The 14,728-nt window shown below is 37.0% G+C and overlaps 1 protein-coding gene across 2 annotated transcripts; it reads left to right on the forward strand.

Annotated features, from left to right (window-relative positions):
• Nucleotides 1-1,824: 1,824 nt before the first annotated feature.
• On the forward strand, nucleotides 1,825-11,378 carry LOC107761563 (putative sucrose-phosphate synthase). Of its 2 annotated transcripts, none has more exons than XM_075236647.1 (13): nucleotides 1,825-2,283; nucleotides 2,397-2,486; nucleotides 4,663-4,904; nucleotides 5,140-5,203; nucleotides 5,386-6,084; nucleotides 6,571-6,684; nucleotides 6,784-6,915; nucleotides 7,031-7,207; nucleotides 8,023-8,076; nucleotides 8,186-8,248; nucleotides 8,352-9,290; nucleotides 9,589-9,739; nucleotides 10,567-11,378. In XM_075236647.1, exons 1-12 carry the CDS (start codon nucleotides 2,101-2,103, stop codon nucleotides 9,718-9,720), a joined length of 2,889 nt encoding a protein of 962 aa, XP_075092748.1. In that variant the 5' UTR covers nucleotides 1,825-2,100; the 3' UTR covers nucleotides 9,721-9,739; nucleotides 10,567-11,378. The 2 variants fall into 2 exon arrangements, with proteins under 2 accessions (XP_075092748.1, XP_016435295.1); XM_016579809.2 differs by having other exon boundaries at nucleotides 9,589-9,716; nucleotides 10,634-11,378.
• Nucleotides 11,379-14,728: the final 3,350 nt, after the last annotated feature.

Raw genomic sequence — 14,728 nt, forward strand, 5'->3', positions numbered from 1 at the left:
CTTGTTGCTCCCAAACGCACACGCAAGTATACGTGGTCGTACAAGTAATAAGATGATAAGTCGAGTGTCGAACCCACAGAAACTTATATCAACTACTCACTAACACACCAATATTGGTATTCCGTCAAGCCAAGTTCGAGTTCAAGAGTTTATTTATGCTAATTATAAATTTAAGTAACAACTAAATTATCAAGTATCGAGTTGATTGTTGTGTATTTAATAGAGACAAATATTCCAGGGTTGTGATTAATTCACCAATCGTATTGTGTTCTAATTAACTCTCCTTTTCATATAATTCACTCATGGTTGTTAATTAGTCGATAAATGCTCTCATAGCCTTCTCCCGAAGTACTACTCACCTATTCTCAATAGATTAATGTCTATATTCCTATGAAATCAATCTATTATGAACGCATTAAAATCACAACATTTAATTAAGCAAGGTGATTAGGTATATTCCTATCCTAACCACAAATCTGCTCCCTTAAGGGTTAAGATCATGCTTTCTTCAATTCTTTTATAATCTAAACATGACTTTTCCAAGCATAGCATAGATAGTAAATAAAACCCAACTGCTGGCCAAACAATTAAGCAATTAAACATAAAATTGAAGAAACAACCATAGATGAATGAATTATAATCAAGATCAAGTTAATCTCAAACAACAAATATTCATGGCTAAATCACAACCCCAGAACAATGGATGTTTTAGCCACTCATGATCATACAAAACTCCACAATAAAAGTCTTAAACATAATATAAACAAACAACTAGAAGAAAGTTTAGAAGAACTCTTTTAATTCTTGCTCCAAGATGATATTTTTTCCCCTCCTTTCTTAGCTCCAAGATTGGTCTTCAATGGCTTTCCTCTCAAGGGTGAATAGTGTTTTTCCACTTCTCCCTTCAAAATCTGATCTCATCTCCATAATGGAACTTTTACTTTATGGTAGTTGAGTGGATTACTTCCAAATTTCCTAATTTACCCTTCAATAATTTGCCTTTCCGGAAAAGACTAGCACGGGGACGCTAATCCAGCGCACAGACCGTGCTTATTGAGTTTCTTTCTGCCCAAATTGCTGAACTAGTGTGGGCGCGCTAAGCCAGCGCACAGCCCGCGCTAGTGGGGTTTTCCTCTGTTGGGTTGCTGCTGCTCAACTTTTCGTCATTTAACTCCATTTTTCACTTGATTACCATCATAAATCTTCATTTGTTTATTGAACTCCTGTGAGACATTAAAGTCACGATTAAAGCCAATTTTTACATTATTTACACATTTACAACAATAAACCATCTTTAAGTTAGAGCTAAAACATAGGCCAAATTATACAATTTAGCCTATTATCAATGGTGTATGAGAACATTGTCCTCTTTTACCGATTTTGGTTCCTTGATCAATGCCTTTTCTTTTACAGCTTCAAAGAATACAATGGTAAGCTCGCATCACTTCTCAATCGATATCATATACTTCTGTAAGAAACTCTTTTGGTTATAATATTTTGCGTAGCATATAAGGTTAGCCTTAAAACATACGACTAATTTAGAACTTTTATTAATCTATTATATAGATCTGATTAAGCAAGTTTTTACAAATATTAATGATTTTACACTGGTCAATTCTCAGTCGATATACAATTTACTTTGACATATTTATTATTATAAGTTAATTTATTTAGTGTAATTACATATAAGAAAAGTTTATATGTTTGATTTAAATTTGATGAAAAGTTCATAGGAGCATAACACAATTCATATAAAAATATAAAATTTGACTCACTTTTACTCTCTTTTTACATATATTTAAAAAGTAAGATCTCCCATATATTAGTACTCTTATTAGTTATTACTAGTTGCTAGTAGTAATAGTAATAGCATCCTATTCTCTTGGCTAGTTTAGAATCTATGCCTTTTTCTTAAATTTTCTCCTCACTGTCCTTATCATTTCAGCACCACCTCCCCTTACTCCTTCCATCTAGAACCATCCTTTCTTCTCCAATCTCCATTACACACACACACAGAGTTACTCTCTATATATAGATTAACAGATTTTCATTTAGGCGGAGGAGGAGAGCGGCGGCGGAGAACGGCGTACGGAGGCGGAGATGGCGGGAAACGATTGGATTAACAGCTACTTAGAGGCGATATTGGATGTAGGTCCCGGGCTCGAGGATAAGAAGTCGTCGTTGTTGTTAAGAGAGAGAGGGAGGTTTAGTCCAACGCGATACTTCGTTGAGGAAGTTATTACTGGCTTCGATGAGACTGATCTACATCGCTCTTGGGTTCGCGTATGTTCAATTTTACTTTTTTTGGTTAAATGTATTGATCAATGTGTTTTTTTTGTTGCTTGAATTTTGAGGATTTGTTGTTTGATATGTGAATTTTTACTGGATGAGTATAGGCACAAGCTACTCGGAGTCCGCAAGAGAGGAATACTAGGCTCGAGAATATGTGTTGGAGGATTTGGAATTTGGCTCGCCAGAAAAAGCAGGTCTCTCTCTCTATATATATATATATGTGTGTGTGTGTGTGTGTGTGTGTGTGTGTGTGTGTGTTTGTGTGTGTCTGCGTGTGTTTCAAATGGAGAATTTAGTTGCGGCGCAAGTTTAAGAAAAAATACACTTTTGAAACTTGCTGTTTAAACCAAGTTATAGATATTTGTGTGGCTATAAATCATCTTATTAAGGGCAAAATATGAAATTTAAAGTTAGATGTTTTCTCAATCTCCTGGTGCGTGTGTTTGAAATGGAGAATTGAGTTGTGTATGTATGTGAAATAGGAAAAGACTTTTGAAATTTGTGGTTCTAACATTTCAAAACATTCATATGGTTATAAAATCTGTATGACTATAAAAGCTTTTCATTAGTGGTAAAATGAGAAGTTATTGAACAGTCTAATAAGGTACTAATGTAACAAATACAGTAATTTTTTTTGGTGTTGCTGAACAATGGAAAGTATGTATTTTGTGATGTTTTACAGCTTTACATAGCAAATAATTTATTTTGTTTTCGGTTGATTCACATGTTTATTGTATAGTTACTGGAGAAGTTGGAATTGTCCTGTTAAAGCCAAAAACAAATATCAACAATGCAAAAAATTGGAAAAGAAGAAGAAGAAGAAAACACTTTGTTAATGACGAACAAAGGGAATTCAGTGCTGTTAATGGACCCAGTTTCACATAGATTACATGTTCTGCACAATTTATATTGTGTTTGATATTAGCATATGACTATTTTTTTTGTGGAAGGAAATGTAGCAACAATGCATTTTTTTGTGTTTAGATGCTCTCTCTCTCTCTCTCTCTTGTATATTAGTCAGCCACCGTTTCTACAATGTAACCTTTGACTGGACTTTTAAGACGGAAGAATATAATATGATTAGGCTATGTGGATGACTATCGAATTCTTTACGCAGTGAGAGACCATTTTCATCACATCGTTGTTTGACCTTTGTAACTTTAGTTCACAGCTGAGCTGACAATTCTTGTCGGGGGAGAAAGCAATTAATATCTGCTAGATTATGAAGGATAAGAATTGGAAGGTCGAATCTGTCACCTTTTTAGTTCCTCATAGGCAAATGATGCAAGGAAAGGGTACACAGGAACTGTGGACTGTGCAAAACTGTCAATGTGCTGTTATGGTTTTAGTTCGACTCTTTGTTTGCAAGTCTTATATATGTGCCATCCATTTCCTCCTTAACTCCCACATTTTAGTTCTCTAACTCAAAACTAATTTATGCATTTTATTTATTAGCATAGAACTGAGTTCATGAAATGAATGTTGTGCTTTGCTAGGTAGCTGCATAATCTTGGGTATTCTTCTCTTGCTCAAGTTTCATCATGATGATCCATTTCAGTTTCATAAATTTTGTTCACTACTTCAGTCAGACTAATGTAATTACCAAAGTTAATGAGCACTTCATTGTAAGTTGAACATACTTGTCACATTAATATTCTTTTGTTATTTTAATATTACAAAAATTGAGGACTTGAAATGAACTTCAACTTTTCAGCCTCCCCATCCCATAAAAAATAGCAACGTAAAGGCGAATATTATTGACCATTGGATACATTTATATATACTTGACTACATATTTTCATCATTGTTTTATATGTTTTCTGTGTTCAATCTCTTGCCCTATCTAATGGAAAAATAACTGTCTACTTTGTTCGGTTTATTAGAAGCTTACTATACTTGCGAACCTATATATCTCAACCTGCATTTAATATTACATGTCAATATAATGAGTTACACAGATCAATCCATCAACTGCATCTCATTCCAAAATTAGTTTGGGAATAATGAGCTACAAAGTTTACAGAATTTAAAAAAAACAAGAGATCAAATTTGGTGATAATGATTGCTCATTTGAAAGTCTTCATATTACTCAAGTTATATAGAGAAATTTGATTAGGCATTGCAAGGTTGGTTAATTCAAATTCGTAAAATTTCCCTTAGGTTTTAATTTTCGTTCTTGCTAGCTTGTCCAGTTTATATCGTCAGTGATATGTTCTGTTCTTCTGTTACTGGTGGTCCCATGTTACTGTCTATTCACTCTATCAAAGACCTGTGCATTTCAAAATTGTTGAAGTGTTGCCATTTGTGTGGTGTTTTATAAAGCATAGACATGGCCTACTTTCTCAAAATTTCAGCCTTGTATTTTTGTAGCTTGAGGGAGAGCAAGCTCAGTGGATGGCAAAACGCCGTCAAGAACGTGAGAAAGGTCGCAGAGAGGCAGTTGCTGATATGTCAGAGGATCTATCTGAGGGAGAGAAAGGGGATATGGTCAGTGACATGCCATCTCACGGCGAAAGTACCAAAGGCCGCTTACCTAGAATCAGTTCTGTTGAGACAATGGAAGCCTGGGTTAATCAGCAGAAGGGAAAGAAGCTTTATATCGTACTTATAAGGTGTGAGAGGACCTTTTTTGTAGTTTGATGTGATGAAGTAGAATGTGGAATATTACTTGATTTTCCTGTGCAACATTTAAAGAGAAAATATGGAATACCATCATTAGACTTGTCCCTATAAAACCTTGAGCAACCATTCTTCAATTCTTAGTCTTTATTTCCTGTGTAAGAAAGGCAATTCAGCAGCTCAATTCAGGTGTTTTTTCTTCTTCTCACTAACACTACATTCTTGCAGTTTACATGGTTTAATTCGGGGTGAGAATATGGAGCTTGGACGGGATTCTGATACAGGTGGTCAGGTGATTATATTTCCATGTGTTTTAACTATATTTCTTGACTAGTGACTACTCATTAGATTTCTGCTTATGCAAGTTCATCTTTTCTGCTCTTTTCTATTCGAAAGAGACCATCTTCTTTCTCTTTCCTGCTGTTTGTTGTCCATGGCAGAAGAAGATTTTATGATATTTTTGTCCCTTTTCAGGTGAAGTATGTTGTTGAACTTGCGAGGGCCTTAGGGTCGATGCCAGGTGTATATCGGGTTGACTTGCTTACTAGACAAGTATCTTCGCCAGAAGTAGATTGGAGCTATGGGGAACCAACCGAGATGCTGCCACCAAGAAGTACCGAGGGCATGATGACTGAGATGGGGGAGAGTAGTGGTGCTTATATTATTCGCATCCCTTTTGGACCTAGAGAAAAGTATATTCCAAAAGAGCAGCTATGGCCTTATATTCCCGAATTTGTTGATGGTGCTCTTAACCATATTATTCAAATGTCCAAAGTTCTGGGAGAGCAAATTGGTAACGGCTATCCTGTGTGGCCTGTTGCCATACATGGGCATTATGCAGATGCTGGTGACTCAGCCGCTCTTCTGTCAGGTGCGTTAAATGTACCAATGCTTTTCACTGGTCATTCACTTGGTAGAGATAAGTTGGATCAACTATTGCGACAAGGTCGGTTATCAAAGGATGAAATAAATTCAACCTACAAAATAATGCGGAGAATCGAGGCTGAGGAGTTAACTCTTGACGCTTCAGAAATTGTCATAACTAGTACAAGACAGGAGATTGATGAGCAGTGGCGTTTGTATGATGGGTTTGATCCAATATTAGAGCGTAAATTACGTGCAAGGATCAAGCGCAATGTCAGCTGTTATGGCAGGTTTATGCCTCGCATGGCTGTAAGTATTGGATCCCCTCTTGAATATGCTAGTATCTACTTTCACTTTGTAGTTGGATATGTCACTAAGCCAATGAATGTGAAGCTCTCAGTTGCTTTCAGTGGTTTCTGAAATAGATAAAGCATCAGCTATTCTTGATACAGGTGGAATTAATTCATATCACTACGTATAACGACAAGTTCAAAAAGTTAGTTTTAAGGAAAATGTTTCCCTTCATAATCTGGGATTCTTTCAGCAGCATTAGTAATGGTTATATATGTTTATTATTCAATATTCATGTCTTGGCAAAAAGGATTTTTATGAGTACTGTGACTTGCCTTGATCTCTTTTCTTCAAGCTGTCTTTCCAACTTGTGATGTAAATCTTCAAGTTAAATAGGTTCACAGCTTTCTCCATCTGAAACGGCTGGCAATTTCTGCATTTTTTTGTTGCAATATATTCTCTTTCTCAAGAGCCTCATTTGATAAACTGAGCATCCTTGTGCAGGTAATTCCTCCTGGGATGGAGTTCCACCATATTGTTCCACATGAAGGTGACATGGATGGCGAAACAGAAGGAACTGAAGATGGAAAAGCCCCGGATCCACCTATTTGGACAGAGGTTTCCATTGACGTCATTTTTCTGCCCCTTCAAATGACCTTCCACGCTTTCTGCATTCTTCTATTCTTGCTAATTTCCTAATGTGATTTCTTTTCCTAGATAATGCGCTTCTTTTCTAATCCAAGGAAGCCTATGATACTCGCCCTTGCTAGGCCTGATCCCAAGAAGAACCTCACTACTTTAGTGAAAGCATTTGGTGAATGTCGTCCATTGAGAGAGCTTGCTAATCTTGTAAGTTTGAGTTTACACCAGTTGTATGAGGTGAATTGCCTTCCTTTATAGGGAAGGGAAGCTGAGCTAGCAGTGCAATTGATGTTCCTCCTTTTCCTTTCTTCTTTTTCTGCAGATGTTGATAATGGGTAATCGAGATAATATCGATGAAATGTCTAGCACAAATTCATCAGTCCTCCTTTCAATCTTAAAGATGATAGATAAGTATGATCTTTATGGTCAAGTAGCTTATCCTAAGCACCACAAGCAGGCAGATGTTCCTGATATCTATCGCCTTGCTGCAAAGACAAAGGTACTGCCAGTCATTTTAATGTCAATTGCATAGTTCTCACTCCCTGAGTTGTTTGATCAATCGGACTCATAGGGTGTGATGCTTCTTGGTTGAATATGTTCCAAGCTTTTATTTTTTCAATATGTAGTGGTGTGTTTCTTATTCTTTTTCCGAGGGTAATATGTGGAAAGTATTCATGGTATATAGAACAATTACTTTGCGTTTTATTAGCACATCATTACTCATTTTGTGCAGTGTGCACGAGTAGATTATACCAAACCAGAGAAACCACAGGAGGATGTTACTTGTCACTTAGACAACTGATAATTTTTTGGTCAACGTGAAATATAGGAATCAACTTAATGCAACAGGGAAAGCAAAATTAGATTGAGGGTGTCCTATGGGCCAAGGGACTTGAGTGCAGTTCTAAAAGCCCTTAATTTAGTTCAACTTAGTGACCCAGTTCAGAACGTGAAGAAGACTGTTTGGCACCTTCTTCCTCTTATATCCTTAAATATAAGAGCATGGGCTCTCTGATACAGCAACATGATTTGCTCTTTCTCATGTTTGGCACCTTTTTCGTCCTATTTATAGTAATATATGCATGGGTCTCTGATACAGTAACATGTCTTACGCTTTCTCATATCACCTGAAGTCACATCTAATTAAATGGATAGATAGATATAAGATTATCTCATTGTGGCGGCAGAAAAAAGAGCAAATAAGAAGCCTTTCCATCTCGAAATCAGATATTTTGTTAGCATGCTTGCCTTCCCTTCAGCAATTAGTGGCTCAGATAGACAATATTGAGATACTTGTTGAATTTCTTTTTACAGGGTGTTTTTATTAATCCAGCTTTTATTGAGCCTTTTGGACTGACTTTGATTGAGGTATTCTTCTTCACACAGTGATTCGAGCTTTAATTGATGATTTTGTTATTCTTCATAATAAGTTGGTGAGTCTTTTCCATTGACCTATGCACTTATCTCCCTTGCACAGGCAGCAGCTTACGGTCTTCCAATGGTAGCCACAAAAAATGGAGGACCTGTTGATATCCACAGGGTATGCTGTTGCTTTTATTTCATATGCTGTCTTTGATGCCATCCACTCTGTTCGACAAAATTCTAACAAATTAGATTCAAATTGATCTTCACTCGGTTTGCAGGTTCTTGACAATGGTCTCTTAGTGGATCCCCATGATCAGCAGGCAATCGCTGATGCGCTTTTGAAGCTGGTTGCTGATAAGCACTTGTGGGCTAAATGCAGGGCAAATGGATTAAAAAATATCCACCTCTTCTCGTGGCCTGAGCACTGTAAAACATATCTTTCCCGGATAGCTAGCTGCAAACCTAGGCAACCGCGGTGGCTGAGAACCGATGATGATGATGATGAAAATTCAGAAACTGATTCTCCTAGTGATTCCTTGAGAGATATCCATGATATATCTTTGAATTTGAGATTTTCACTAGATGGGGAGAAGAATGACAATAAAGAAAATGCTGATAATACATTAGACCCGGAAGTTCGAAAGAGCAAGTTAGAGAATGCTGTTTTGTCCTGGTCTAAGGGTGTACTTAAGAGCACACCAAAAGCTTGGTCGTCAGACAAGGGAGACCAGAATTCTGGTGCTGGTAAATTCCCAGCAATAAGGAGGAGAAGACATATTTTTGTTATTGCAGTGGATTGTGATACTAGCTCAGGACTCTCTGAAAGTGTGAGAAAGATATTTGAGGCTGTAGAGAAAGAAAGAGCAGAGGGTTCCATTGGATTCATCCTGGCCTCATCTTTCAATATATCAGAAGTACAGTCTTTCCTGGTTTCCGAGGGCATGAAGCCTACTGACTTTGATGCTTACATATGCAATAGTGGAGGTGACCTTTATTATTCATCCTTTCACTCTGAACAAAATCCTTTTGTAGTTGACTTGTACTACCACTCGCATATCGAGTATCGTTGGGGGGGTGAAGGGTTGAGGAAGACTTTGGTGCGTTGGGCCGCTTCTATCATTGACAAGAAGGGTGAAAATGAAGATCACATTGTTGTTGAGGATGAGGACAATTCAGCCGACTACTGCTATACTTTCAAAGTCTGCAAGCTTGGGACGGTAAATTGGCTTCTTTTCTCCTATTTTTGGTTGTTTCCCCCCCTTCTTATTTGCTTCTTTAACTGCACCTCCTGCTGCCCTGGGGGCGGTTCAATGCTTTTGCAAAAGCTTTCCTACTTTTGTATTGAGAATCTGCTTTCACTTGAGCTGGCTGCTGACATCAAGCATTCAGGCTTGCGCCAGATATTCTTCGAAACATCTGAATCTATTTTCTCCAAACATCTGATATAATGACGCAATTGTACACCAGTAGGATTTTTTATTACACCCTCTTAACTGATTCTTATTGCTTTTGCAGGTTCCTCCTGCGAAGGAACTTAGAAAACTAATGAGAATTCAGGCGCTTCGTTGTCACGCTGTTTATTGTCAAAATGGGAGTAGGATTAATGTGATTCCTGTGCTGGCATCTCGGTCCCAAGCACTCAGGTAACTGTTTTAGTTCCATCTACGTAAAGGTTGCTGGGGTATCTCTGCCAACTGTTCTGTTTAAAGTATCAACTATTCAAATTGCTATGTCTATGGTGTATCTTTCTTCAGAATACACGATAAATATTGATTTTGTTGAAATGCATTTATTAATCAATTTTTGCTTATATTCTTTTACTTATATCTCTGGGAGACACTGAATATGAGTGGCATGCTATCTAAATGTGGGGTCACATGGTCTTGCCACCTGTGCCTTGGTCCTTGGAAGTGGTTGATATATTATATGTGCCATTTTTGTGTGCTCCCGGCTAGTTCAATTATCAATTGCCTTGTACCCCTGCACCAGTGAAAAAGAATGGGGGGCCAGGAATTTTAGAGCTGCAATCCTTTTGATTTCTTCTGCTTACCAAGTTTTTATTTGTGGTTTTACGTGTTTGCGTAGTCAAAATAACGTCACCCTTTATGAGGTACAAAATTAGAGCTAGTCCATAGTCTATAATAAATATGATTACTAAAAATTTGCTTTAAATTGTCTTTGGTTGTGATGTTCACTCTCTTGGTCCGAAAGATGCTTCACGTCTATCCGCCCTCCTGCTACTGTTCCAGTTGACAACGTAGTACTCTTTATGATTTACCACAAACATAGCGGTTCTAATTTATATCCTTTTCAGCTCTGTTATCCGTCTCAAACACGTGCTATACTATCCTTGCTGCGATTCTGGATCGTATTTCAATTGATTTCTAACTGCAGAGTAGTTACAGGATTGTATCTTTCTGGAAATATGGGATCACTTTTATGTCCTTAAGGGCAATAAAACATTAAAGCTGAAACTGAGGCTGAAATCTTTAGTCCACTGGTAATATATTTTGAGACTCTGGAATTTTCATATTTGGACGACTGAAAGTATTGTCTACAGGTACTTGTATCTGCGATGGGGAATGGACTTGTCAAAGTTGGTGGTTTTCGTTGGAGAAAGTGGTGATACTGATTATGAAGGATTGATCGGTGGTCTACGCAAGGCTGTAATAATGAAAGGACTCTGCACTAGTGCAAGCAGCTTAATTCATGGTAATAGGAATTACCCGCTATCCGATGTTTTACCATTCGACAGCCCTAATGTTGTTCAAGCGGCAGAGGAATGTAGCAGTACCGAGATCCGTTCCTCACTGGAGAAACTAGGGGTACTCAAAGGATAATACCTTCCCCTTAGATTGGCAAAAATCTATAGGAGCTAAGATTATGCCATGAAAGAATAGCCATCCATTTGGGTTGTCTTTTGGAGCTGTTCATAGTTTTCGACAGACTACAGAATGAGATGAGCCCTTTGATGTTCTTAAAAGATGGACATAAAAGCTTCACTCTGTTCAGAGTGTTATGAAAGTCTTTTATCTAAACCAATGCTGTATAGTTGTAGAATTTCTTTTGCTATGTCATTGAATAGAACCTCTTGCGGGTTCATATACTGCGAGAAAAATAAATTTCGACCGATCTTGTAAATTATCATATACATCCACCACAAGCCATTATTGGTGGTTTTCAAATGCGGTCTGTTGACTGGATCAACATTTTTTAAAGCTTGTGGATCTGTTGATCTGATCATCCCTTATGTAAACAGAGTGGTGCACTTGAGATTTCATCTTAAAGTTCAATTTTTCATTTAACAGAATTGGTTTCATATAATGCAACAAGCTGTGAGATGCTATTTTAGTCTTTTGCTGATTCTTATGACGGACTGTTTGAACGAACAACCATTAGATGTCCTGGGCAGGCTTTTGTACTGTTTGATTTTGGCGTATTTCATCTCCACATAGTGTCTTGGTCTTTTCGTTTTTGCTATTGAATTTTAACTTCAGTATTTGTTGCCAATTACTGGTATCCATTTTGACCCATAAATACATGCAATCAGTCTCAAGTCTTGTGGTGTTACGCTATTCATATTTTTAATTGTGTGTTTTGACCTTTTGTTTTGGGGGACTAAATCTAGCTTGAGTAGTCTTTTGCAGACTACAAGTTTTAAGATTGACCTATCAACGTATAATTGAAAAAAGTATTCGAGGTTAAGATCAATGAGCAATTGAGAGTTAATGCCTTAGCTAGTATATTACTAACCAGATCTTGGGTTCTTTTGCAAGTTCTTCTGCAGCGCCTTAATTCTCTTGTTGGCTTTGGTGCCGAGAATGAAATAGAGAACAAGACCTTCGAGAGAATAAGATTGTCGTGTGGAATGCTCTATTTTTGGAGGTTGTCTAGTGGTCAGATTCATTTATCGGATTCCAATTTGTTTGGTCTGGAGTCGTTATTGTTGTTGTTATCATCGTCATTGTTTAATGGTTAACAAAAGTGGGTCAAGCATGAAACTTTCTAGCCTTGATGAATTACATTTTCATGCTTGGAAGCTTCTTAATGTTGACAGGTTGCTCATTCCAAATCATGTATTTTACTACTCATTTTCTGTTTAAACGGTTAGCCGGTTAGGTCTATGCCCCGCCTGTTCTTTGCATTAAGAGATGCTTGATCATCAATGGAAACTACCAGTCCATTTATAAGTAAGGCCTATTGTGGTCCGAGCCAAACGGGCCGGTTCAAGCGGGCCCGGATCCTAGTGGTGCATAAGCCCGTAGCGGGCCGGTCCAACCCAAATAGCCCGTGAGCCCGAGACCGTTAAGCCCGGGACCGGCAGGCGGGTCTGGGCCGGTTCAACCGGGCCCAACAGGCCAAACGGGCCCCATGGGCCAATTAGCTATTTGTAGTAAAAGAATATCAAATTTTTGCTTTCTTTTGAGTGAGTGCTATTAGAATAGATTGGGTATATCTTAAGGATCTTGAATCTCATATTTGGGATGATTTAGTCAAGTTTTGAGGTGGTTTGAATTGAAAATTTTAAGTAAAAACTGAATATGAAAAAAAATGATATGTCTATTGATGATAGGCTATAATTGTGTATTTTAGTCGCTTATTACACTCTAATTTACTGCACTTTAATTGAGTTTAAGCTTTAATGCTAGTGTTTTGCACTAAATTGTGTATTTTATGCCTTGTAGGAGTGATTCCGAGCTATGTAGATATTATGGAATGAATTCAAGTGATTTGGAGCTTTGAAGTCTGAGTAAAAGCCCAAGGAATTAAGCCGGGGTCGTGTTGGGGAATCAACAGATGATAGTTAAGAATGAAACAAAGAATTAGCTAATTTGTTATTTAGGGTTTTGATGGAACCTTTTGTAAGATAAATTCTTGTTATGTTTTTATATAATTGAGCCGTAGTATAATCTCTATTTGTTCAACTACGTTCTTGTTGTAGTTAATTAATAGGATCCTCAATTAGCTGTGCCTATTTAGTATGTATTACTCAGGAGAGAGTGCATATTTAGGTAGTTGTTGAACAACATCACTCCCGGTATGTGAGGAATCAATAACCAAAGGTTTAAAAGTGGGATTAGGGATAACGAAACCTTGTGTGCGATCTAAATAAGCTGCAATTAAAGCCAGCTAGCGTAACTCGGGAGAGTATATCTACTAAATTGTCGTAATTACTTGGGAGAGAAGTACAACACGCAGAGCGCTCATGATCGGTAGAGAATACTTAGGCGAAATTATAGAAGACATAGTGGGAAGGATCCCGACAATTAGGGAAATCATAACTCTAGACCTCCTTAATCTTTTCTCCAGCCTGTAGTATCTTTAGTGTTAATTTATTATTTTAATTTGTTAGTTAGTTAGTAAAACACAAGAATCTTAATATCTATAAGTTAGGAATTGTTTAAGCTTGTATTTTTGGTAATAGTGAACAACTGTAGCTAAGCCTTAGTTCTCTATGGGATTCGACTCCGGACTTGTAAACCGGATTATATTTGCAACGACCGTTTTGTCCCTTTTATAAGGCATAGTTGGGCGTGATCATGTATCACACTATGTATCATTTATGTATCACATATGTATCATATTTGTAACGATTGTGTATCACATGTGTATCCATGTATACCTGTGTGTGAGATACATGCGTGATACATGCGTGATACATGTTTGATACATGTGCCGCAGAAGAATTTTTTGAACTCGATTTAATTACGAATTTTGATACAAAACCAGTCCAAATCACCTCCAATCTTCCTCAAATTTTGTATATTGACTTATCTATATGTTTTCAATGAATTTCAACTATACCCATTAAAAAAAATTCCTTTTTGTGGAATATTGTGGAATATTGTATTTTTTTTTTGTATTTCATCACCTTATTTGCTACCTCATCCATGAAATTTCCTTTTCGTCTTGCATCTAATGTTTCTAATCACGCTTAAAATATATGGAGGGTGATTTTTGCATGTGATTCTTTGAGATAAAGAACCTTATTTATTTGGTTTTTCAATTTTTATATATGTTTGGCTAGTTTTGGTAAGTCTATGACTAATGCCTAGAGGTTGGTAAGTTGAAATTTATTTGGGACATTTGTGTAAGTTTCAACTACCAGCTATGTCCATTTATAAGTAACTCATTACAAAAATTGGTCAATTCCTAAAATATTACTAATATTAGCCAATTATCTATTTCTAGCCAAAAAATATCAAATTTTTGCTTTCTTTTGAGTGGGTGCTATTAGAATAGATTGAGTATATCTTAAGGAGCTTGAATCTCATATTTGGGATGATTTGGTGAAGTTTTGAGGTGGTTTGAATTGAAAATTCGAAGTAAAAACTGAATATGAAAAAATGATATGTGTATTGATGATAGGATATAATTGTGTATTTTAGTCGCTTATTACACTCTAATTTACTGCACTTTAATTGAGTTTGAGCTTTAATCGCTACTGTTTTGCACTAAATCATGTATTTTTTGCCTTATAGGAGTGATTCCGAGCTATGTAGATATTATGGAATGAATTCAAGTGATTTGGAGCTTTGAAGTTTGAGTAAAAGCCCAAGAAATTAAGCCGGGATCGTGTTCGGGGATCAACGGATGATAGTTAAGAACGAACGAAGAATCGAGCAGGCATATTGTGCAGTGTCCGGTAAAATGC

This window comes from Nicotiana tabacum, chromosome 18 (assembly GCF_000715075.1).
Source record: "Nicotiana tabacum cultivar K326 chromosome 18, ASM71507v2, whole genome shotgun sequence".
Taxonomy (NCBI): domain Eukaryota; kingdom Viridiplantae; phylum Streptophyta; class Magnoliopsida; order Solanales; family Solanaceae; genus Nicotiana; species Nicotiana tabacum.